Below are 26,730 nucleotides of genomic sequence, written 5' to 3' on the forward strand. Positions count from 1 at the left end.
AACAATTTGGTATGCGAGTTTCTCCCTCTCCGACAGCTTGGAGAGGGTGCATTGTCAATTATTCCTCGGTGTTATTTTAGTGTGGCCCGGGCTGAGGATGGAAGGGGCGTGTGTGTTTGATAAACAGGGCGTGGATTTGGCAGTGAGACGTGAAGGGGTTGTTGAGGGTTTCCTATAGAGCCGCTGCTGCTGCTGCTGCTGCTGCTGCCAGGGAGCCGCACGGGAGCGCACAGAAGGCACGGAGCGCTGCGGGATATTGCTGCAGTTATTCACAGACACCTTTCAACTACAACGTCACTGGGACTTGGCTCAAGCTATTTAAACATCTACAAGTTGTGTGTTGATGAGGAGTTGACGAGAGAGCGAGAGAGAGAGAGAGAGAGAGAGAGAGAGAGAGTCAAAGGGCGAGTGCGATAAACCGAGGAACATGGGTAGCTTTTTGACGCGCGAGGGCCAAGTTTTGCGCCACTTGCTGTTGTGGCACGAGCGCGGTGATTATTTAAAAAGCGTTCTCAGTTTTGAGTGACTTTTAAAGTAGGCTATGCAGTCCCTTGATGTGGCATGTTTCCTGCGTTGTGTCCCCGTGCTCAGGATTGCGACTCATGGGATGTAGTAAATGGAGAGCTGCGTTCAACTTTGGACACCTGAGGGTGCAGTCCAAGCTGTCCGTCTTCTTTACCATGATCCTTCTCTTCACTTACCTCTTTTACTGCCTCAACGGATACTGTGACTCGTTGCCCAGGCCGGTATATGACCAACAAAGTCATTTTGAAAACAAAATCCTCTTAAACGATGGACACGAAGCGTCGTCGCCGCAGCAGCAGCAGCTCGGCGCGCATAACGCGTCTCAGGTTGTCCGGGAACAGCTGTCGGACCTGTCGAACAGCGACGCTCCATCTAACAACATCTCTATAGCGAATAATTTCGGCAGCAAAAAGTTCCCTCAGGCCATCATCATCGGGGTGAAGAAAGGTGGCACCCGGGCTCTGCTGGAGTTCCTGCGCATCCATCCGGACGTGAGAGCCGTCGGCTCCGAGCCGCACTTTTTTGACCGCTTCTACGAGAAGGGACTGGACTGGTACAGGTAAGCAGTTCTTCTTTTCTTTTTTTTTTTTACTTAATGATACAACAAGTCATTAAGTAAAATAATAATAGGCTTACATTTAATTAAAATCACGAGTTTTTCTGCTTTCCGCAAACGAGGAAGGGACCGAAATAGCAATGAACTGGAAGGGTCAAAGTTTAGGGCAGAAGTCATGGACGCGTGATTAGAAGTTGTAGCTGCTTACTGTCCCTTTCCAGAAGCTCCAGACTTTTCTTTTTGTCTTCCTCAAGATGCGTGTGAACATGTACAAGGCCTTATATCTTACGTTTATTAAGCTAAGGCGTTGATTTAAGGTGAATTAACTCAGAAAATCTAATGATATTATTAATGTGTTTGGTTATACATTGTATTATCGGCCCAGCTAGTAGTGTTAATGTGCAGTAGTAAAACCAGGTCAACGCAGGGCAAGTAGAAGAGGGACCCCACTACAAGGGCCCAAAAAAAAAGCCCCCTGTTCTTCTCTTTTTAATTATTATGAATTTCGCTCTGTACTGCATGTGCATGATGACATATGTTTTATCTTCAATATTCAGTCACTCTATAAGTGTTTCTCATAGATCCCGTCCGATGGGGTGGATGATGAGGTGTGTTATCAGGCAGAGGTACACAAAGTTACATCTCATTTACTTTCTTTGGAATCAGTTTTAAAATCAGACTTAAAAAAGTAGAAATAAATGATACAGTATTTAAGGATTACAAATTGAGAAGTGGGCAGTTTTTACACTTTTTAAGTGCCACCTTCCTAAAATAATGGCCTATGTCATTTTTTGACAAAAAATATTTGTTTTGCCTAAATCATCTCCTCATGGTGCTGGCCACCTCCAGTACAATTGCCTACATCTTCATTTGAACAGGTCATGTGATTCTACCCCTTTAGTATAATGTCTTATGTCAATCGTGTGACTTAGGCTGTTCAGTTCTTTGTGTTTTCTGAAAGACCTGAAAAAATACTTTTTTGACAAAAATGATTTTTTTGCCTAAATCATCTTATGGTGCTGGCCACCTCTGGTACATCCTCAGTTGAACAGGTCATGTGATTCCACACCTTTAGTATAATGGCCAATGTCAAGCGTGTGACTTAGGCCATTCAGTTTTTTGTGTTTTCTGAAAAACCTGAAAAAATGACTTAGGCCATTATTTTAGGAAGGTGACGATATGTATAAATGACTTTTTGTCATACTTTTAACCAATCTGGGGTTTTTCATGTGCTGTCATCAGATCATTATGTATTTTCTAGTTCCCTTTCAACAGTCAATAATGAATGACGTAGGCCATGAGCATGATGTAACAAAAACAGCAACATTTCAAATACACTCCCCACTTACAGTATCAATCCACAGGAAACATGTTTTTGTGCAGGCCAACACATCCTCTCATGCATGCTGTGATCAGTCCCTCTCCTCTCTTCATTAATATCCCTCAGCACCAATAAGAGGCCCTGCTGATAGCTACCAAGAATGGCAGCGTATTCAGTCCCCTGCCAATAAATTGCTGTTTATTGAGCTGACACACTGCTTCCCTAAGTGTCCCATGTTGGTCCCCTGAGGGCCTGATCACAGAGGGAGGATGGGTCATTGTGGACGGTGGTAGTGCGGATGACCCCGCAGTCAGGTGTTTGTTTGAGGATCAGCCGAAATGGGCTTTTGAAGGCTGACCGCGATATTTCTCTTGTCACAAATAGCCTCCATTTTATTTTTTCCAATGAAACCCTGACACATGATTTTTTTTTATTTCTTTTTTTTCTCGCCGGGATAGCAGCACGCAGAGAGACACGAGTCTGAGTTTATGGACTAAAATGTTTAAACAGATAAATGAAATGGGTGATCTTTGTTGCAATGTTAAGAGTGGTTTTTTATGTAGCTATTGATAGAAGAATCTTCATGTCTTGTGTGGACATGAATGCCTGATATCTGATAGCACCGAGATGAGAGAGAAAGGGGTAGGGGGTGTGGGGGGGCTATTACAGAGGAAGGATGAGGCAAAAAGATCTGGTGGAGTAAATGACGGTTTGATAAAGTGACAAGTAGAAGAGAGAGGAGAACACGGAGGTGTGGCAGTAAAATGTCGGGTGGGAGGAGAAGCAGAGATCAATAGAGCCGGGTAATGTGAGGCTCAGGTGGAATAGCACTAAGTGACACAGAGATCAAAGTGTGTGTGTGTGTGTGTGTGTGTGTGTGTGTGTGTGTGTGTGTGTGTGTGTGTGTGTGTGTGTGTGTGTGTGTGTGTGTGTTAGTTCTTATTACTCAGTATGTTTTTTTTTTCTGGAGGAGGCTGTGGTTTTTCTGCTGCATGCAAGCTACATCAACATTTCCGTTGATACAGTTAATGAGTGATGTGGGCAGCAGCTCGAGGCAGTTTTTAACTTTGAGTTGATGAATTACTAAAACGGTATCCCCTGGAATATTCTTAACACAGACATGTACATTTTATCCAAGTAGTTGTATCATCTGTAAAAAAGCTGTTTGCAATTAGTTTTGCATAGAAGCGAAAATGCAAAAATACAGGATGTTGAAGAAACAGACTCATCTTTTCTATTTATACAATTTCCGAAAATTGTGTTTCAAAATAGGACATCATCATTTCCCAGAATGCGAGATGACAGCTTCAAATTTAATTTCTTTATCCCACCATCAGTCCATAAGCCAAATATAGCCAGTTTAGTATCATACAAGCAGAAAATCTTCACATTGGAGAAACCGAAATTAGAGTATGTTTGGCATTTTTGCTGGTAAAATAACTGAAATGATTTATTTATTTATTTTCTCTAGCTCTAATGGACTGTTTTAGATCTTTATAACTTGTTGGGATTTAGGGAAATGTGAATAAAATGATGCACAAACCATCTCTAATTTAAGAAATTTTAAAAGACCTATAGGGAGAAGCAACCAGAAATATACATAAAATATATAAAAAGGTTCCTGAATGTGCATGTTTTACCCCAAACAAGCATGATTTGTCTTTAATGAGAACTCTTAATTATTTTTTACTAAATGTGCCCTTTTATTATAACATTACTGTCCTATTCTCATTCTTAGCAGATGTAAGGGGATAATTAGGGAAACGTAAGGGTTCAAGAGACTAGAACTGTGAGACTTTAGTTGTCCTTTATGTCTCTCCCAAAATAACCGACAGGAAATAATCCTACAAAGCACCAACTATAGGATACCAGAGACTACATCATGATATTAAACAATCTAAAAATAAATGTTTGAACCTTGTATCCCTATCCTCTCTAATAATTTCCGCCAGGCTTCAGATTTAAACTCAAGTCGGACAGTAGATTTACAGAACGCTGTGAATTCAGAGATTCCACTGTCTTCTCTTCAGTAAAAAGTATTGGCGTCATAACTTCCCAATCCTTTTACAGTAATACCACAATCCCATTGGACGACTGTTGTGGTTCGGCATGGGTCAAAGTTCACTTTCAAATTTGGCCTGGCGGAAAATCAGCATGGTGCTCACCACAAAGGCCTGCGTTGCCACTCTCTCCATTGGGTTTAACGACTTTGCTTTTCACAATGCTACACGTGCACTTTTTAAAGGTATAGGAGACCAACTGCAAACAGAAACTTTAAAATGCATAACATATGATCTTCGGTGATAAAATATAACAGTTTTCTTTTTTTGTGTGTGACGGTAAAACCCAAACAATGGCATGCATTTTCAGCTGCTCTTTAGGATCTGTAGTTAGCAAAAGTGAAAGGTGAGAAGACGAGCAACCTTTACGTGTTCCTTTTACGGCTTTGTGTTGACGTTAAACTGACCTTACCTTGTACTCTCTTAGCACAGACATGATTTATTCACCTCTCTTTTTTCTCTTCCTCTCCTTTTCTCTTCTAAAGGCTTAATGAAACGTGTGTTTTTGCTCTGTCCTAATCCGCCGACAGCTCTTGTCAACACTGTGTGAATTGGAGCGGTGTAATGACAGGTCAGGCATTAATATGGACAGCTCAGGGACATGCAGAGTGGCTGAGAGGGATTAGGCCCCCAGTCGCAGTTAAACAAGGCTTTATGAAGTATTAGTCAACACCCCCGCCCAGCCACATCCTCATCTCGTATAGCACTGGGCTAGGATGAGCGCTGCACTATTCCTTTAGTGCTATAGGGGAAGCTTATGGTACCCAGGGGCTGTGTAGTTCACTGGCTTACAGACAAGCAACAAGAGTCACTGGGACTTTTATTTTATTTTAATATGAGACAGTTGGAATTGTTCGAAGCATGTACAAGTAATGTATAGTCTGGGGGAGGGGGGGAAAGATTGTGGAGTAGGCTCAACTTATTTGAAAAAAAACAGAAACTATTGCATGATTTGAATTTAGAAACTATCTACGTATTGAGTCAGACGTAATCTCGCTTTGCCAGACCTTCCTCCACAGCGCTGCGGAGGAGGGGTCTGGCTAGTCCACACAGCATTCCGTGATGGGAGAGAAACGTTCTCTGGTTTATTGGCATTTCTTTAAACCAGTCACAATCGTCTCGGGCGGCACTAGGCGCCCAACAGAGCCACGGTGGCGCTGCAAAATAGCCTCTGGAAGGAACTTGTTTTGGTGGAACGTCTGTACCTCCAAAAGTAGTTTTAGTCATGCAACAGAAAACTCAGATTGGACAGATAGTCTAGCTAGCTGTCTGGATTTACCCTGTTAACCATTGTCCTCAAAAATTGACCGGAGTTTAAAATTCCAACACAAAGCAAGCAGTAAGGTAACGGACACTTCCGGGTGAAAAGGAGCAAGCAACGGAGCAATCCCGGAAGTGGAACGTCGTTGATATAGACTAATGGTGTAGACACATATAGCCGACGGCCGACCGTTGACAGAAACCCCCGTCGATATGATCAGTCGCGTCCCCGAGGTCCAAAAAACTGCCTCGGGACACATCAAAAAGACGAGAGGAGACGAGATGTAATACGCCTCCATAACAGCAGGCGGCGCTAATCTGTAATGTTGCCCAAGAAATGAAAACCGGCAGCTGATTGGACGAACAGGTCACATGGGTTGGTTTTCTCCGGATATTCAGACCTGGAGTGTCATGGCGTCCGTTCAGAATACGATGTCATATTGTACTAAAATAGCAAGAAATAGGCCGTGCAGTTGCTGAATCTGTCTTCATATCAGCTCAACAAAGGTCAGTTTAAAAGATTTTCATCAGATTTTTAGAGACTGTAGTCACTTCATTCCGCTCGTCATTCCCGGGTGAGTCCCGACGGCCCTGCCGCCGACCGAACATGTCAGGTCGGCCAAAATGAACGCCGACAGCCCCCCAGACGGACGACGACACGGGACACACCGAACCGATTTGAGTCACTGACCTCGCCAGATTGTCCCACGGCCGATAATCGGCCTGATGTGTCTCGGCCTTTAGTCAAATGTAACACAAGGACTGTCCTCCCAAGACAACGACAGAATCGGTCTTTTCATTCAGGTGCCAGAGCCCTCCAGCGGCAGTAAGTATTGTGACTCTAGACCTGGGGTGTCAAACTCAATTTCGCTGAGGGCCAGACTGGAAAATAAGAATTACATTAAGGGCCAGACATGTACAGTTTATTAACGGGCTTTTATTGAAGAGAAAAAGTTAAATATTTTGACTGTATTATTGCATGTCTCATATAGCGTTCTCACTTACAGTTTGGGCCACATAAATACGCCCTGCAACTTCAGAAAATAGACAAAACACAAGTCAAATTAAGAAAACAACTTCATTAATTTGACAACACATGTCCAGCATTCAGCAAACGCGCTGCATATACACACAACACAACCAAATACATAAACTCGATGCGAATAAAAAACGAAGCAAAAAGAAAAGCACACAAACCCCAAAAACAAATGCAACAAAAAAACGCTGCATCCAGATTCCACAACGGAAGTTCTCCACACCTCTAGAGGGAACAGATAATCAGCTGGATTTTCGACCCCTTTTCTGCCTTTTTATTAGTCGGGTATGGCTGCATAGTAAAAAGAGAACTCCTGTCTCATGCCCTTATTAATAACATAATATAATATATTAGTAATATACAGTCTATGCTCCCGTCTCAGCCGGGAGGCTGGTGCCGTGCTCGAGCTTCGACTTTTCAAAATAAAAGCTTGCGTTTGGTCGGCTCGTCTTCCTTTGGTGTTTTGGATGTTTTGGAACTAAACAGTACGGCAATCATGCTAATGAATACAATAACTTTTTCAGCAGATGTCTTACTTACAACACAATGGAGCAAGCAAAGCAGTTTTGTCTTTATGTGCATGCGGGATTTATTCAGTTTGATAAATCCCACGGTAAATTGGCTGGTTTACTAAACAGGGAGGGATTATAAATAGTCTGTTTTTTGTATTTCAAGAGCGTATTGCTCCACAATATGAATACAGATTGGTCACTTATTTTGCAAGCTTTTATTTTGAAAAGTCGAAGCTCGAGCACGGCACCAGCCTCCCGGCTGAGACGGGAGCATAGACTGTATATTACTAATATATTATATTATGTTATTAATAAGGGCATGAGACAGGAGTTCTCTTTTTACTATGCAGCCATACCCGACTCTAATAAAAAGGCAGAAAAGGGGTCGAAAATCCAGCTGATTATCTGTTCCCTCTAGAGGTCTGGAGAACTTCCGTTGTGGAATCTGGATGCAGCGTTTTTTTGTTGCATTTGTTTTCGAGGTTTGTGTGCTTTTCTTTCTGCATCGTTTTTTATTCGCATTGCGTTTATGTATTTGGTTGTGTTGTGTGTATTTGCATCACGTTTGCTGAATGCTGCGCATGTGTTGTCAAATTAATGAAGTTGTTTTTCTTTTTGCATCGCTTCTTTTTTCGGGGTTTGCTTTTCTTTTTGCATCGTTTTTTAATTGCAGCGCGTTTGTATATTTGGTTGTGTTGTGTGTATATGCAGCGCGTTTGCTGAATGCTGCACATGTGTTGTCAAATTAATGAAGTTGTTTTCTTTATTTGCTTGTGTTTTGTCTATTTGCATGTGTTTTCTGAAGTTGCAGGGCGTTTGCCCCTGTCGGCCACCGTACATAAAGCCCCCAAAAAGTCAGAAAAAAAAGTTGCTTAGCCATCATAGAAAAAACGGCAACATTGTCTAAAAAAGTGCCACAAACGTCAAAAAATTATATTCAAATATATTGAAATGTGGGCCGGATCAAAATCTGCAAGGGCCTCGGGCCTTGAGTTAAAAGGATAAAGTCCACCGAGGGATGAAGTCGGGGGAGATCGCTGGCTCCACGGAACGTCGGACGTCTCCATGAGAGACCTCTGTTCGTTTCCCGATTCCTTCTGACAGTCAACTTTGGTTTCTTTTGAGCATGACCACAACCACTCTCTAAACTTAACCCTGTAGTTATTACTGTAACCATGACAACGAAGTTCCCAAAACCTTAACAAGAGTAGTCACAGGTCGCATTTTACTGAATTTGTATTTTTAAATGATTTGATGGATTGATGGATTGATCAATTGATCAATGGATTAATGGTACATTCTCCTTTCCCTGCCTTTCCTTTAGCATCGCATGACCTAACCCATCACACATAGCTCTAAAAACAGTATTCATTTAGTTTAATATTGTGTTAGGTATTGATATCTCAACATTGGCTCCCCATATGTTGTGGCTAATGAATAACCAGTCGGCACAGTAGACTTCCCTGTGCCTTCCTACTGTCCTTTCTTCCTTCCCCTTTCTGCCCTACTGCCTATTTTTCATACTTCCAGATATTCATTTAGTGTAATCACATGTTAAGTACCCAGTGATTCACATATATCAATTTGAAACAGAATCGCTGTATGTGAAGCCAACAACATCATCTGAAACCGGGCTGGAAAGTATCACTTAAACGTTTACTCTCTGACAGAGCTCTTCATCTCAAAGTGCTGTCTGTGTCTTTGAGCTCAGAGAGAGAGAGAGAGAGAGAGAGAGAGAGAGCCTTGGCCCCTGTCCTTAGCTGGTAACCAAGTAAAACACATGGACATCCTTAAAGGAAGCATTTGGCAAATTGTTTTTCGAAAAAATGCTTATATGTGGAAAAGCCTTGGCTTTGCCATCTACTGGAAACGATTGTGTGGTTTGGTGGTGGAGAATGAGGGTTTAGACAGCCATGGTGTGCAAAGTGAGTGAGTGTGAGCATGTGTGTGTGTGTGTGAGCTCGGATTCATTCACACTGCTCCAGTTCTACCTGAAAGTCCGTCCACTGCCTCCCATCCACCCCGTTCTTCTCAGCGTCGCTTCGCCTTTTCTTGACACTATAAATATCCAGGAGATATAAATGTCTTTTCCCGATATCGATCACCTAAAATAGGTTCTTTCTATTCTCTCTCTCTCTCTCTCTCTCTCTCTCTCTCTCTCTCTCTCTCTCTCTGCCTTTATCACGCTGTTACAGCAGAAACAAATTCACTTCTGAATATTCAATCTTGTTGACAAGGAGCTGTTACTCCCTTCCACAGCTGACATTTATACCCCACAGTGTGAGTGTTGCTGGGGCTGGATTTATAAGGCTTGTTCAGGTCACTCGAAGTGTTCAACGTAAAGCCACTGGACGTGTCTTCACTCCTGTTAGCTATAGAGTCAATGTTTTTTTTTTTTTGTCTCTCTTGTCTGTTAAATTTCTTTCCTCATCGACTCCTTTCTTTGCCTCATAGTCTCCTCTCTCTCTCAGGACGCCCGTTCTATGATTCAGCTACCTACACAGGAATGTCCAGGTTTTATTTCCCATCAGACTTTATCTACCAATCAAAGGGGATTCTCCAGTTGAATTCCTCGCCGCTCTGCATTCTTGGAAGCTGCGTGTTGCAAGAGTGTTGTTCAGACTGACAACGGGTGTTTTTGGAAAAGAAGAGAGGCTTCCAGGCAAGAATTTGGGAAAAAAAATGGGAAATGTACAGATCTCGCTGGAAGAAAGAAGGCTTTGTGCCGAAGACGGGGCTGAATGCTTTGCGAGTATGTGAAGCCGCATCAGCGCAGGAAGGGAAAGCTAGTCGGTCATACATATGCATGAACATGAGCAGCACTGTACGGCATGTCTGTCAGAGCCAATAAACATGACATGACACGTGCTGCTATTTACATGTAAAGGGCTTTTTGCCAGAATAAATATGTAAATGAAGTTGGAAAACTATAAGGATAAAATCTAACATGACTTGATAAATTGGTGCGAAACGGATATGGATTTTTACGCGGAGAAAAAAAAAATCCAACTCGGTCATCAATATTTTGACAGCTGGTCATTGGTTGACCTTTCGACTCCCAGCACGCCGTGTCTCATCCAATCAGAAGTAATGCAATCAGATGCACGATGAGAGGACCACTGGTGGAACTCTGAACCTCACCACACTTCAATCAGTTAGAGAGCGCAGGGACGGTTTGTGTCACCCATCACTGTGCCTGGTTTCAATTTCAGCCGTCTGGGTTTTAATTCCAGACGGTCAGGCTGAGAGGCATTTTAAAGAAGACTCAAGACATGCTGTTACATACTTTTGCTTGAGCCACAAACTCCTCAAAGCCTGCCTTTCCTTGTGACACAGACAGAGATCAGGATGACTGACGAGCCGCCGTGTTTAATGGACCACAACAAAATGATCTTCTGTCTACTTCCTCCATCTTGTCTCGTCTATGTCGTTTGCTTTCGTTTCCTCTCAGTGGCTTGTTTTTTTTTTTCTTCTCTTTTTGCTTTGTGTCATCGGCCGGCCATTAGTAGTAAGTAAAGTAAGTAAGTACGTGCTCATAAGAAGACGAGGTAAAAGAGGAATAGAAAATGGGGAAAAAAATGTTACACGACAGTAACCGACTAAGGTGTTGTACAGTTACTAGTACCAGTTTGTCACTTTAACTTTGTACTCCAATACATTAATTTGACTCCTATACCATAGGTAGTACTTTTTCAAATGAATACTTGCAATAGTGACATTCGGATGATAAAACATGATGTCCTGATCAGGGTTGTAGTGCTGCTGGAGCGCACCGGAACAGCACTCTGCTACTTTTTTTTCTCTGTGAAGTGAGGAAATGAATTCAAATTCAAATTCATATTTTTTATAAAGTGCTTACGATCCATTCCTCACTAAAGCGTATGTCATGCAAGAGGGACAATAAAATCAAATGGAATGATCAAAGTTGTCATATTGACTTTTAAGGTGTGCTGGTTGATTCATGACATCTACTCATGCATTGAGTAACAACGCAAGAAAACATTCCACCTTAACAGTTACCGGTGGCTGCCGGCGGTAGCCTTTGAGCGGCACATTGAAGGAAAATTATTTTTCAGTCTATAGTTATTACTGTAACTGTTAACTAGTAAAGCTGACAAGGCAGCATCACATCCTTTTCATTTTACAGTTATAGTTGACTAATGTATGTAAATATTGTATGCCACCGTAGGAACAGTATTTACATAACCTTCCAAACAAGCCACAATTTAACCGTGCGCGTGCATGTATGGAGCAGTATACCCCTGGTCCTGATTGAACAACACATTTTTTTAAGTCTGTCTTAAAACAATTCCGATCCAGGCAGCGGGAGACCAGCACTTCACAGAAATTCTATTCTGTTTTGCATTGAAGAAAGGATCTTAATACAATATCAACTCACTTTCTCCATTTACGTCAATTACTTTGAAATGACTGAAAAGAGATGGGTAACTGACAGTATACATTCATACATAGTTACTGCTGGTTGGTTGTGATCTGGTCTGTCTGGAGAGGCACGTAATTATTGTGCGTGTGCGTGTGCGTGTGTGTGTGTGTGTGTGTGTGTGGGGCCGTGGACCTCTCACTGGTGTCTATCTCTGTTTAATGTCTGACTGGCTGGCTGGGTGGCTGGGGGGTCGTGAGAACCTGCAGCCACCCTGAGAATCTGACAAAACACACCTTTCTTTGTCCGCTATAAAACCTTCCTAGAAAACTCCCATCGGTTTGACTCAACCAACTTGAACTATTTAATTGTCAGTGATGCCTGTGCTGGCTCTGGGAGGAAATGAGATTAATTATGCCTGAAACTCTGGCAATGAGAGCTGGAGCTGAATTCGAGGACAAGCAACACATCAAACAAGACGCGGTGATGGGAGAAAATCTGGAAACCGACACCAGCTCCCGCTTCATGTCCATCCAAACTCGACTGTGTCCTGTATGTTTGATGTGTGTAAACGTAGCCAAGGCCTGCTGAGTCCACTCTGATGAGTGTGATAGATGGCACTAATAGCAGACCACTGAATGGACTGTTTCCAGTTGTAAAAGCCGTGTCTCTGCCAGCAGTTATTTCCGTTTTTAGCTTAAGACACTGCTAACAATGAGCTGAGAAACCACAAGGAGTGGCAGGCTGAAACTGCTAGGAAGTTGGTTTTCAGCATCGCACAGTATCGAGTGTTCTTATTGGTCGGGACTTGAGGAGTTGCCAGACGAGCAAAAGTCCATATTGAGTCGATTACAGTGTTTTTGAGGTGTGTGTGCACATGCGTGTGTGTGTACTCATTTAGAAACGTTTTTTAATTAGTAAAGAGCTGGTTGTTTTCTGTCGCCTGTGCGAACTCAGAGAGGACGGTAAACATTAAAGTATGTACACGTTGACGCATGTTTAATCTGCAAAATCAATCAATCTATCTATCCATCTAACTATCTATTAATATCATATTGAAAGGTGACAATGTATCTGTGTAAAATATGGTGAGTTCCTGTAAATATAAATAGCAAATAACGTAATATGTGTATATTTCAGAATATTCCCACTTGTCATGTATGTATTACATGTTATTCCATATTCCTCATAACTAAAGTATTTAAATCTAAGAAAAAAACAAACGGTACAATCAGTATACTGTCATAACCTAGCTACTATTTGTTTTATTAAGTAAGATTCTTAATATGTTTAATACATGAATATGTGCTCTGGCTGCAACAAATGTGACATTTTCTTAAATAATTGATCAATTATGTGGCCCATAAAATGTAAAAGAAATGGCAATTACATGTTCCAAGAACCCAAGTTGACATTAAGCAAGCTGCTCAAAATTACTTAAACAATGAGTCGATTATGAAAATAATTCCCAATCAATTTTCTGTAAATCAACTATTGAATAACTGACTAATTGCTTCAGGTTTAATGTGCTGATTTCAGGGTACATTTCAATATTTTTTTATGTCAAAAGACCTCTTCCTGATTCATTTGAAATTTAAATGTCCCCATACATTCATCTTACTAACAGCCCAATTATGTAACTGTGGGAAGGACGTTGTGACATCACTGGGGTCAGGATCTACCCGATCTACCCCTCCCTCCATCCTGTATCGGATGAAGGCAGGGTGGGGCCCCGCGGCCCCCGGGGCCCCCGGCAGCTCTTGGAGATAAAGCCACACAAGTAGGCCACTATGGGCCTGGCAGGAACAAGACTGCAGATTTTCCCATTTGATAAGTAAGGATGGGGGAGGGGGGGGAGCAACCAGTGCACCCACACACATACTGTACACACACTTACACTCGCTCATATGGCATATACACTGTGTACTACACTATGGCACACACAACAGGTTTAATCCATGTTCCGTCATTACACGTTGTTACGCTATCAGAAAGATAAAATCACTGCATCCCCTCTTCCTGTTCTTCATTTCATCTCCTTTTCCTACTGTGGTCCTTTTAAAGTATAAAGTACCCTGGTAATATGTTTGGTGCTCATAATCATTGCGGTGATATGTTTGCACTTAACTTCCCAGAGATAACTTGTCACCTAATCATAATTTATAATTGGATGATAAATAATATGATCTTATCACTGTATGTCTGTATGGTAAATATAAGGCTACAGCCAGCACGCTAGTTATCTTAGCATAGCATAAAGACTGTAAACAGGAGGGGAAAGCTAGCCTGGCTCTATCCTAAGGTAAAAAAAATCTGCCTAACAGCTCCTTTTAAGGCTCACTTTTCATGGTAACACTTCTGTAACACTACGGAAAATTGCTGTTTTTACTTTTTGTACAAATTAAACAAACAAATATAACGTGTCAGCTTTGGACAGAGCCAGGCTAGCTGTTTCCCCTGTTTTCAGTATTTGTGCTTAGCTAAGCTAAGCGCCTGCTGGCTGACAGCTACATATTGTTATCTTCTCATCTAACTCTCGCCAAGAAAGCAAATAAGCATATTTGCCAACATGTCAAACATGTCCTTTAAAGCTATAGTGCGTAGTTGCTGTTTCCCCCATGAGGAATTCTTAGGAATGACAACAACACGGTCGGCGCGTCCACGTGATACAAGCCTTCCATGGTCGCGCTCCACCCCCACCCCTCCTCCGCGCAGTTGCTAGTGGTTTATGGAGGACACGGAGGATTAAAACGACACAATTTTTTAAACATAGCCATACTGAGAGATACAGAGAGAGTTATGTGGAGCTGATGGGCTTAATTAGCTTTGTATCAACTCATTTGGCAACGGCTTGAATGTAACAGACGTTCATTGATGTGAAAAATGCTACGCACTAAAGCTTTAAGACAAATGATTGTTGTGTTACATCAGTCAGCAATTAAGAGATCATTCGAGCAATTGCAAGCTGTACTGAAGGTTCAAATGGCGTAAAATTAGCGTTCGTTAAAATTCACACACAAAAGCACACACACACACTAACGCACACACACACACACATAGATCTCCCTCTGTCATTAGGGCTGTCCTGTTTTCTCAGAGGAAACTCTGACTGACCACGTCTCACTCACTCAAGGCTCTCAGGCCCTGTGATGTCTCTATTAACCGTTACGCCTCTATTTTTCCCCTCAGCTAGACACATTCTTCATCTCTTTCCTACCGACCTACCCCAGTGATGCAAACCTCCACTAGTAAAAATACTCCTCACCACCCTGGTGCGTCAGCCAGACGGTAACCTTCGGAGTGTATAATGGTCTGCCACACACACGCTGAAGCGAGATACAGTAACATGAGCTGTGGGCAATATGGGTTTATGTAATACAGATATTATGTAAGGGTCTGATGGATGATATCCTGTGCCAATATTCAGTGTAGAACAGGGTATCTGCAGGTCTTGAAAAGTCTTAAAAACCCATACATTACTTCCCTCAAATAAGGCCGTGTAAGCCTGCTATAGACAGCAACATTATTTTTAATCAATCTATCAATTTTCTGCTGCTTATGTGGGTCCACGTCACGTTAATTGTTTAATGATATTACTGTTATACAGCACTGGGAAGTACTAACACAAATGTGACATACAGTATATGTCAATCAATTAATATACTTAAATTAATGTAGGCCTTATTGTCGTGACTGGCTTTCTGTTATTCTTTGACCGTAAAAATGTTATGAAATTGCATCCTATGTGGTATTTAAAAGGTTTTAAAAGTCTTAAATTTGAATTGTGTTAACACTGCAGAAACCCTGTAAAATGTTGACTCTTCATTCCTAAAACTTTTAAAGTTTAGACCATTTTCATTTAAATGTTCTTTACAAGTAAAGCCTCTGAAACTGCAGGTAGTTACAAAAACTCTGCAATGAAAACCAGATGCAATTACTTATCATTAATTACTTTGACCTTACTTAAAATCTCATTTTGGCAGCCTGGTAGCCAGAATACCTGAAAAAAATGAGAAATGTCCAAGAAAGACGTTTTCCTCTATTTTTACATAGCAATGGATACATTTCTCAAAAAGCTCAATTTTGGCCAGAAACATCATCCAGCTAACGTAATGGCCCGACTCCAACAGACACAAAGAGAAGTACTACTTTACCTCCTCTTTTATTGAGTTGCTTGCAGTCCCCGCTGACTTCTAATCAGCCCACAGAAGCTCCTCAGCCCTGTATTTGTCGTCAGTAATGACAAACCTGTCCCTCCACACAGCAGCTTTTGCACATCTTTGAACACATACAGGCAGACTGTATCTGTCTTATGTGTCCCTCTGTAGTGGTTGAAGACGATGTGTCTTACAGTAAAAATTCTTTCAGACGTGTCAAATGTATTCATAACAATCTTACTTTGAAGGATACAGTAGAGGCCAAGTGGAAGCTTTGAAGTTGTAAGAGGGAGTTGTAGAAAAGTGGAGAAAAAAAAAACTGGAGGTGAGGGACGGAGAAATGGAGGGATAGAGGAAGGAAAAGAAGGGGGTAACATCGCATGTACGGGAGAGAAATCTGCACATGATGACATGTTGCATTATATGATCCCCTGTGATCCCTGGTGGTCTTGCCCTCTGAATCACAACCATCTGCCTCTGACCGTCAGGGTGGAGGAGTCCATTTCGGCGCGGCGCAGGCTGGTGGGGATTAGGAGGGTCCGGGGGTCTGGCCTCGACCCAGCAAAGCCGGTATGGATCACAGATTTCGGAGCTCCGAACCCCCGGCACCAGAGGGAAACTTCCTAACTCAGAAACACTTCTCTCATCTCCGCCCCACACGCACACACACACATGCACACATACTCAAACTCAAACTGGACTTCATTGCTCCCAGATGTGGAACCATCCCGCGGAAGGTGTGTGTGTGTGTGTGTGTGTGTGTGTGTGTGTGTCTGTCTGTGTCTGTCTGTGTGTCTGTGTCTGTGTGTGTCTGTCTGTCTGTCTGTCTGTCTGTCTGGAGTGTGTGTTTCCCACTAGAGAAGAGATAATAGCCACTGTGTTTACCGTACCTGCAGGTGCCCTTTTTACTTTAAAATAAACATACACACACACACTCACATTTAAGAAGCACTATAGTGGGTGAGCCCTTTTATGCCCTGCAAAGCCATAGAGCAATAACTACAGAATCAGTGAAGTGAATTGCAGGGATTTTCAGGCTGCAAAACAGATGTTGTAATGCACAACTTTGTAATGCCTTTGCTTTACGCCCTTTTAGATGTCATATTTTGTCATAGTCCATATAGGATATGAGAGATGATATTGTAAGCAATGTAGGCAATAAAAAAAAATTGTTTCCGAAAATTAAACCAAACTATTGTATATTATTGCTCTTCAATAAAACAAAAGTATTTATTATCCGCTTAATCGATGGAATAATCGGTAGAATACTCGATTATGAAAATCATCGATAGCTGCAGCCCCTAAGTCCATACATAACACCTAAAAAATTCAATGCAGATTTGATGTTTTGTAGTGATCAAATCTACAGCAGGCCTATATTCAATTTTACTTGATTTATACTGTCAAATCATAACAGACGTTATCTCAGGACACTTTAAAGATTAGGTCTAGACCACACTCTATAATTTACAGAGACGCAACAATTCCCCCAAGAGCAATTGCACACAGCGGCAAGGGAAAACATCCTTTTAACAGGCAGAAACCTCAGGCAGAACCTGGCTCTTGGTGGGCGGCCATCTGCAAGAGAGAGAGAGAATAATACCTAAATATGACTCATAATTATTATAGCAGTGGGTATAATGGAATGGCATGATTAACAGTGGCAATAATAGTAACAGTAAAACTAATAGAGCTATGGCTATTAATATTAATACAGTAGTCCGTTTTACTGTGTCTATCTGTCAGTCTTCCATTTGTAACAATTATTTTTATTTTAGCTATTTAATATTGCACTGCATAGTTGGGAACTGTGCAAGAAACACATTTTAAGAAGTAATGTCAAATTCTATGCAGCTGACAGTTTATTCACTAGCATGGATCAAACTCCAAAAATGCTGTATCCTATATTTCCCATCATGCAACTCAATAGCATTTTTCATACAACTTCCTTGGCCTCCTTGACATACAACTTCCTTGACTTCCACCCACCTCTTGCTCCATGCCCCTTGGCTCGTATTGCAGGCTTTCTTTTCTTTAAAAATGTGTAGTCTCCACGCTGAAGCCGAGTTAACCCTGGTGACATCACACCACCATTATATCTTCAAACTTTAATAAGATCATCCAGAAGGCTGAGTAGTACTCCTGATGAACTGATGGAATGCCCTATAACAAGATCAGACTGTGTGAATTCAGTTTGAAGCCAGAAGGTGAGCTAGCAGTTACTAATACTCTGCTATGCTAGGCTAGTTACTCCTTAGCAGGACTAGTTAAACTTAACTGTTTTTTTTTTTCTCAGTTGTGATTGAATTTAGCAACTGCACGTGTATCAAGATGGCAGTTCATCAAGGTTGATATTCTTCAATTACAGATAACAACTAGTGGTAGGCAAATAAACTAAATATACCTTTTGGCTAGCCTCTGTGGCAGAGAGTGCAGTTTACCAAGCCAAAGTGCGGTTTGGCTTGTATTTTACTGTAGTTACTGCAAATTCTGTAAAGGGTTTTCATGAGAATTTTCTTTTTTTTAATTATATTATTGTACTTTTTGTGACGTTTATATAAAATATAAATCAGCCTTTTTGTAAAAAAAAAAACAAAAAACAAATATTAATGATGTGCTTACTAGCCTATAGGTAAGGTAGTCACTAAGGTAGCCACCCACAGATCCAGTTAATGCTGAGGATTGCTTGTGCCACATGTATGTTTAACATTAAAACATGATTTATAAAATCATGCCAACAATTATTATTTTAATAGCTTAGTATTCTACGCACTGAAAGGGTATGTATAAAGGCTTGAGGCCGCCCACACGTTGTTGTACTATAAGTTTAATATGCAACTTAATTTTATACAATGTATGTCTCAGTCTGTCTCTCTCAGTTAATGGGTCTTTGGCTTAAAACAGGTTGAAGGCCCTTGATGTAGTTATCTCAACTTGGCTTGTAGGGCAGAAATGGAAAATGTCTACATCACATGAAATAGCCCCGGCTTGTCACCTGGCCTGTTGCTTTTGTCGAGAGGCGGACGCGGGTCAGTGTACACAGCTCACTCATATTCTAGTCATAAACAGTGGCCTATTAGCCAGCCATGCTTTAAACAGGCCCTAATAAAGCTCAGCCCACCCACACAGAGCACAGTTAGAGTGTCTGGACACATTTGTATGCACAGATAAACGCACATCTGAGCACTTTCAAAGCCGACCGCATTCCTGCTCCAGATGCAGTAAAGGTGTGATGAAAACAAAACATCGGGTCGATAGGTTTCCCTAAACACTCTGGTATCAGATATAAAGAACAAACGCTGTTTTCATCTTCATAAGAGAAAATGAGATTAGATGCGACTCCAGGTTAATGAGAGGATTACAGTAAATTACTGCTGTTTTTGTCCTCTCCATCTGTGCTCTTATCTCTCATTACCTCCTTCCTTTTATTCATGCCCGCTCTTTTTGTTTTTCTCTTCTTTTTCTTCTTCTTCTTCTTCTTCTTCTTCTTCTTCTTCTTCCTCTATCCCTCTGTTCCCTCCTCCCTTTACTCCACCACTGTGTGGCCTCCTCCTGGGCTTTCTGTTGTAGCCGGGCTGTTCTGTGATTACAGGCTAGTGGTTCAAAATGTAAACATGATGTCAATGGGAGCCCCACTCGGCCTCGAATGGAACACCATGGCTTCCATTAGACTGATTGGATGAAATCAAACATCATTTAGTGCCATAAACACACTCGCAAACACGCCGGCACTTCAGTTGTTTTTGCTTTCAGATCTGGTTGTGGGCTTCGGATGTCACTGCATTATGCAACCACAGAAAAAACCCAAAAATAATGAAAAAAAAATGAAAATACCTTGCATATCTGGGCCCATATTGTTGTTCTGTAGTGTGTTTTTCTTTGCATTCCTTTGGATAAAAAACAGATGATGCCAATCGAGGCTATTTCCAGTCCCTTTAAACCAGAGAGATTATTTCTGCAGCCACCGTTTTGCACTGATGCACACGAGTCATACTGGGAGAAAGCAGTGGGAGTCCACTGACAGTTATATTGAGGGACCCGAGTGCATCGCAGCCAAAAATATGTTGATTACAGGATGCAACGGTCCCTTTTGCTGTACTGGAAATACTTAATGGCTTAGGCATGTTCTCTCTGGGGTTGTTGGGAGTCAGTTTCTAAAATGTAGGAAACACAGGTAGACGAGGCAGGTAAAGGAGAAGCAGGCGAACCAAACCAGCATGCAGTTACCACAAAGTAACCTCCCAGATTGATGACACATGAGAGTACAAACCGTTCTCATTCCCAGCTCGTCAAATACCGACGCTCGGTCGGTGGCTCTCAGCGTCAGGTTCAGACGCAAAAATCACCCTTTAGCCTCTGTATGGGCCGCAACTGGCAGAGAAGCAGCTCGACCACTGCGCTGTGAGATGACTTAAGGCTGTTTTATGCATCTGCGTCAACTCCACGCCGTAGCTACGCCGTTCGCGACCCTTTCGGAGTTCTGCGTCGGGGTTGCTTTGCATTTCACCGCCATAACGCTAGGGGGTGATAAGTCTGAGGTTAATTGCGAGGTGTCTTCCAGCCAGTTTATGTTATGTTATGTTAGCAAGCAAACTTTAGCACAACTGCCCACAAAGTACTGCTTGCTGGCGAAAGTGCTAATTTCGAAACGTTACTGACATATAGACACTTTACAAACGGATAACCCCGTCATTGTAACCAAAATATGTCTGAGTTTATTTGCAAAACTTACGTCAGTGAACTAGCATGTTGCTACTCCCCACAGTAGGCTGCTTGAAACACCGACTATCAACACACAGGACCAGTTGACCAATGACAGTTCTCGCGGTCTGCGTCGCCTCGACGCAAAGTTACATATTTTTGGAGGGCTCGGAGAGGGGTTCGCGGGGGTACGCCGTCGATTCGACGCAGAAGCATAAAACGGCCTATAGTGTTGAGAGCAACTTAGGTAGCAAGTAGTATGTATGGGTCAAACAACACAGGACTTTCACCCAGGAGACGTGTCTTGTTCTTGTCCCGCGTGTCACTGAAACGTACATTTTGTAACCCCATCCACGATCTTTTTCGAACCCTAACTAACGGGATTTACCCTGCACGGTGAAAAATTACACCAAATCAGTCCCAAACAAGCGCAAAAAATGTCACCAAAGGCACCTGACGGCATCGAATAATGACGCAAAAGGCACCTGACCAAGCGTAGTAGTTTTTTTTACGCGGTGGGAGTGCGAATGTGTTGGAGAGTAACAGTATCCAAGGGTGGAATTCCCTCTCAAAGCCAAACCTGCTCTTGGATCCAAATGAAAAATGTAGCTTTAGATTCACTTTAGAACTATGTTGCCACTCACGTCATGTGGTGACCTGAAGTGAGCCCCCCGACCCACAGTCTCAGAGACTTGGCTTCAGAGCGATAGGTTGCAGCTTACGCTTTGGCCTGAAATGCTCATTGTAATACATCCCAATGTTAAGACTAGCCATAGAAACAGTATTGAGTTTTCAAACTTTGCTCCCTTTGGTATTTGCTGTATTTCTCTCCATTTTTGTTAAGCCCAGGCTAAACAAAGCTCAGGTTGTTTTTTTTTGGGGTTTTTTTTATGAATACCATAAATTGTGTATTTGGTGTTACTCTTGTAGTTTCATGCCAGGGGACATGCAGGACTTGGATCTGACTGTGTGTGTTGGATGAAAGAGAGAGAGAGGAATGGAGTCGGCTCCATCACCACACACCAGAGCTCAGAGCCCCATAAGCCCTTCACTTAAAGTACAGACCAACCACGAAGACTAGTCTCCGACCCAACCGTCACCACATGCCTGCTGAGGAGGGAGGGGGGGAAGCATGTAAATTAGCTGAGGGATCTTTCACAGTTGCAACACTGGCATTCCTCATTGCTTCGATTTCAAACAAACTGAGCATGAGATTTGAATCTTTTCTTTAAACTCAACAAAATGTGCTATATTTTGTTTTGTTTGTAATTTTTTTTTTTTTTTTACAAATTAGGTTATTAAATTCCCATTTTTGCATTACAGTAGCATTTTAATGAAATAAAGGACACAAGACAAATAGGTTTTCCTTTCCCTTCCATTTCCCTTGTTTTAAATACAATCTGCTCTGGCACGTTATAGGGACTCTGAGTCAAGCACAGGCTTTGGTCAGGGTTTGTTGAATTTTTAGAGGTACTACTACATCTTCTCAGCCTCTGAGTCATCTAAGTAGGGCTAAAGATCTAAAGGAAGAGGGCAGCCAGTCCTCTTAGAGCCAAAGTGTGCCTAGAATACCTCTACCACTGATGATAATAACAATCTGCAGGCCAAAGGCAACAGCCAGGATTGAATGCGAACACATGGCTACCATAAGACAATACTCAATTAACCTGTTTGTTACAGGATACCTTTGGACTTTTGCCTGTTAATTCAGTAGGAATTACTGCAGCCAGAATGTTGTGTATGGATTGCATTTTGTCTTATTTTCCTAAATTTGGTCCTCATTTCTATCAGCAATGATAACATTGTACTCACTACATTAATTCTGGAAGGGTGGCAAGGGGCCAAACAAGGGGTCAGACAATCAGACAGCTTAGAAATAGCGAAATGTTTTGCCAAATCATCTAAACCACTTTATTCAGAGTTTAAGAGTTTCTTCCATAGTTTGGCCCGGGGATTTGTTAAAAAGCAATATGCTTTTAAACAGACATATAGCAATATGTTCCTCAGCATCCAAATGTCAGCAATGAACCCTTTTCACTGAAGAGATTTTGACAACAGGAAAAGCAGAGGTGTAATAATAAAATAATGGCTGAATTCCATGTTCTGCTTTGGTTTCCGAGTCCTGGCATTGGTCACGCTGGCTCTGTCACGCTGTCATGGCTTACGGGGACACTTGATAGTGTCATCGACACAGAGCCATCCTTGCGTTGTTAGTAACATTGTGCTTTTCCCTACTATATGACAAGTCAAAATGTCTGTGAAAAAGGCCGATCAGCTTGGGCAGAACATTCTTTTCATTACCAATTCTATGAAAACTACAAGAATAAGATAGGGTCATCGCTGTTATTCTTAAAACTCTTAATCAACTCTTGTGTAGTTTATTAGCTTACTGCTACTACTAACTGCTGTTTTTCCATCTTTTTGATATGATACAAAATATAATAGAGAATATGTGATGGTTGTTGAGGATTTGGAGTTGTTCAAAGGCACTTCAGGCAGAGCGGGGCTAATGTATAATGTAGCTAACTTTAAATATTTTTGCTGTTGAGTAATTAGCAATGTAGCGTAAATACTTTTTCAATGAGTAAAATGTCATGGGTCATTTATTACACTTTTCAAGCAATTTGTTGCGTCAACACTCGTGATACGGATTAGCTTGTAGCTAGCTAAACAAAAGGGGAAAAGAAGGAATTAAAGTGAATACATGTAGTACATTGGAAGTAACAACCCTGCTGTAAGACTACAAATACCAGTGGTATGACAGTAATGTGGCTATTATTTCAGTCCTGCGGGATGGTCCCCCAGCTTCAAGGACTAAAAGCAGAGAAAGAGTCCAGGCTGTTTAGGAGGAGGCAGCGGATGAGAGGAAATTACTTTCCTGAGGTTAATATAGCCATGTGGTTTTCCTACAGTAGCCGCTCACAGACTCCCTCCCAGTCTGTGCTGACATGGTCACTCCATCAGTGCCAGTAGCTAATGTCATGTTTATCTCCCTCTAATCACAGATTTAGCCAACTAATTACAAAGCAAAATCAAAAAGCCTTCAAGGCAAGTCAAAGGAATGCTATGGAATTATGAGAAAATCAAGGGAATGTATTAATTTCTTCTAATATATACAGGTTTTTTGTAATAAACATACAGTATGTTGGCGTTTTCTTAAGTATACTCCCATGGAATATTTTATTAATGGCAGAATCTCTTTTTTTCATGCAGGAACCTGATGCCTCGTACTCTGGAGGGTCAGATCACCATGGAGAAGACGCCCAGTTACTTTATCACCAAAGAAGCCCCTCGCCGCGTCTTCTCCATGAGCCGGCACACCAAGCTCATCGTGGTGGTGCGTGACCCCGTGACCCGGGCTGTTTCTGATTACACCCAGACTCTGTCCAAGTCCCCCGGGCTCCCGTCCTTCCAGAGCCTGGCCTTCCGAAATGCTACCACAGGCCTCATTGACACATCTTGGAGTGCCGTGCGCATCGGCATCTACGCCAAGCACCTAGAGAACTGGCTGCGCTTCTTCCCGCTCTCACGCCTCCTCTTTGTCAGCGGCGAGCGCCTTGTGACGGACCCAGCAGGCGAGATGGGCCGGGTTCAGGACTTCCTGGGACTCAAACGGGTGGTAACAGACAAGCACTTCTACTTCAACCAGACCAAAGGTTTCCCCTGCCTAAAGAAGCCCGAGGGGAGCAGCAGGCCGCGCTGCCTGGGGAAGTCAAAGGGCAGGCCCCATCCCCAGATCTCCTCTGAGGTCCTGCATAGGCTCAGAGACTTCTACAGACCCTTCAATCTAAAGTTTTACCAAATGACCGGACACAATTTTGGTTGGGACTGAACGGCTACTCGCCAAAGCTCTTCAAAACTGTTGGTAGCATTGTTGTTGTTCAGCCAACTGCCAAAACCAGCCAGGACTATCTCGAAGAAATTCAGTGTTTACCAAAGCTTTTACTCTGCAGCGTATGCATTTCCTTCATTTCTTAGGCTATGAAAGCACCTGCCTTCCTCCAGATCGATAACAGCCATGCTAACAACGTTTGTGAGAGCTTTGATCCATTTGAGCCACTTAAGCAAGCAATGCTAAAATAAAGCTTGTGAAAAGCACTGGTTGCTGCAGCAATGTGACGGGCGCAACCGTATTGAAGCATACTTGCACTTGGCACCCCCGAGTGGCAGAAGTATGCTGAGCTCTCATTGCCGTCCAGAACACTTAACAGCACAGCTTCTATATTGAAAATGACACCAGAAATATGCCAATACTGCAAAGAGTTGCCTTAAGTTAAATCAAATGGCAGAAGAGTAACGAGCCTTGACAGCCTGGCAAAGGGCAAAGCTAAGATAAACCAAATGACATATTGGAGCTTTGAGAGGGACATGACACGGAAGCTCTGCTAAAAAAACACAGACTGCAAGGAAAGAAGCAAAGGGTTTTGAATTATGCACAATGGCACAATCAAAATAAATGTAAAAGTGGGATTTTGAGACAAATAAATTGTTCACAATCACTTAATTTCCATCAGCGTTGTACAGTTCGCCTCTGTCATGTTTACAGTGTATGCAGTTATTTTTGTTTCAGTTCTTTTAATGCAAGCTCCTTTATAAAAAATTGAAGATGTAGCATATGCAGGAGGATACCTGGTACTGGTGAAAAAAAAGCTACCAGAAATGTAAAAACACAGTCCACTATGTGCTGTAAATTTGCTGTTATTTATGTTACCAATACAACGCTTGTATAAAATGTTCCCTACAGATGACACCTGTACATCTGTGATTGTTTTACATGCAACTGTATATTTCTAAAAGCTTAATTTATAAGATGACAAACTATTGTTGAGTTGAGTTTTCTCTAAGTCTTTTGTATTTGAACTTCAGCTGGAAGTTGTGACTAAAACTTTTATTCTGAAACATGTGTTTTGGGCTCATTTTGGCTCTGCACTTCTGAGAGGCACTTAGTTCATCCTCTTTGTGTTTATTCCAAACAAACCGATGTTGCTGCTGCCGGGAATCTAAAATACATCTGTTTAGCAGATGATTTTTTTTTTTTTTGTTGAAAGGGACCTACTAGACATCGGGTGATTGGAAAAGAAAATGGAACAAATCACTGTTGTGTGATTTTAAGCTGATATTTATTTACAGTGCTATAAAATGCTATGGATTGTTACTTTAAAGTTTAGTCTTTGCTTATTTATAAAAGCAAGTGTTAAGTTCACAAACAGCATGAGTAAAAAGGTTATTTAAGGATTTTAATGAATAAAGAATATTATTCACATCAACAGTTGAAGCAACAACCAGCAGCCATGTAGCTTAGCTTAGCATAAAGACTGGAAACAGTTTGCCTGGCTCTGTACCAAGACAACACAATCTGCCAACCAGCACCTAAATGTCAGGCAGGGCTGCCGGTTGGGCTACTTTTGAAGCGTTGCCGCGGGTTTAATTTTTTTTGGCCGCTGGTTGGGTAGACCAGACGCACAGCCACAGTGCGCACACACACACACACACACACACACACACACACACACACAGCCCAGGTCCTGCCTCTCAGGCGAAGACAGCAAATGGACTAGTAGGCAGTTTACAGCTAGCGGACCGATAACGGATGACAACTGAGCTAGCAAAGCTACAGCAAACAACAGGTTAATTTGTGCATCAGTGAAATGCTGTCCAGAGCTATATTTATTTATTAATGATAACATACTGTCTGTATCTGATTACACAAGGCTCCTTGAGGACCTAGGTGAACTAATGTTTAGAGAAAACTGCTTTGGTACACTAAACATTCATGGTGTTACTTTGTGGATATTACAATACAACTCTAGTAATGCTATTGGACTTTAAAAGCAGTGTATATGTTTTGGCATATTTTGAGTTCTGGTGTTGGGCTGGTTTTACTGGCCATTGGGCTGGTTTTGATTGGCCACTGGGCTGGTTTTGTCATACAGACCTGGCAGGTTTCATATGGCTGCAGGGGGCTAAATTTGAAGTTAACATAGAACGGTGGCTTTTCCAATGCGTAAGCAGTCAATTCACTGGGGTTATTGGAGACCTTTTGGGACTGGACAATCTTTGACCTCCTCGCTCCCCCTTTGACCTGTGAGCCTGGCCGCCATAAACTGCTGACCGCTAGCACAACGCTGGGTAATGGAGTCGCCCTGCATGAGCTATGAGCGTGGATGCATGCGCTCACACACGTGCACACACTTGCACACAAATAACCACACGCACATAAC

The 26,730-nt window shown here is 42.1% G+C and overlaps 1 protein-coding gene across 1 annotated transcript; it reads left to right on the forward strand.

Moving 5' to 3' along the window:
* Positions 1-226: 226 nt before the first annotated feature.
* si:dkey-121b10.7 (heparan sulfate glucosamine 3-O-sulfotransferase 6) lies at positions 227-25,318 on the forward strand. The gene is made up of 2 exons (XM_028568243.1): positions 227-1,084; positions 23,723-25,318. The coding sequence occupies exons 1-2, from the start codon at positions 555-557 to the stop codon at positions 24,339-24,341; spliced, it is 1,149 nt and encodes a 382-aa protein (XP_028424044.1). The 5' UTR covers positions 227-554; the 3' UTR covers positions 24,342-25,318.
* The last annotated feature ends 1,412 nt before the right edge of the window (positions 25,319-26,730 follow it).

Source organism: Perca flavescens, chromosome 21 (genome assembly GCF_004354835.1).
Source record: "Perca flavescens isolate YP-PL-M2 chromosome 21, PFLA_1.0, whole genome shotgun sequence".
Lineage (NCBI taxonomy): Eukaryota > Metazoa > Chordata > Actinopteri > Perciformes > Percidae > Perca > Perca flavescens.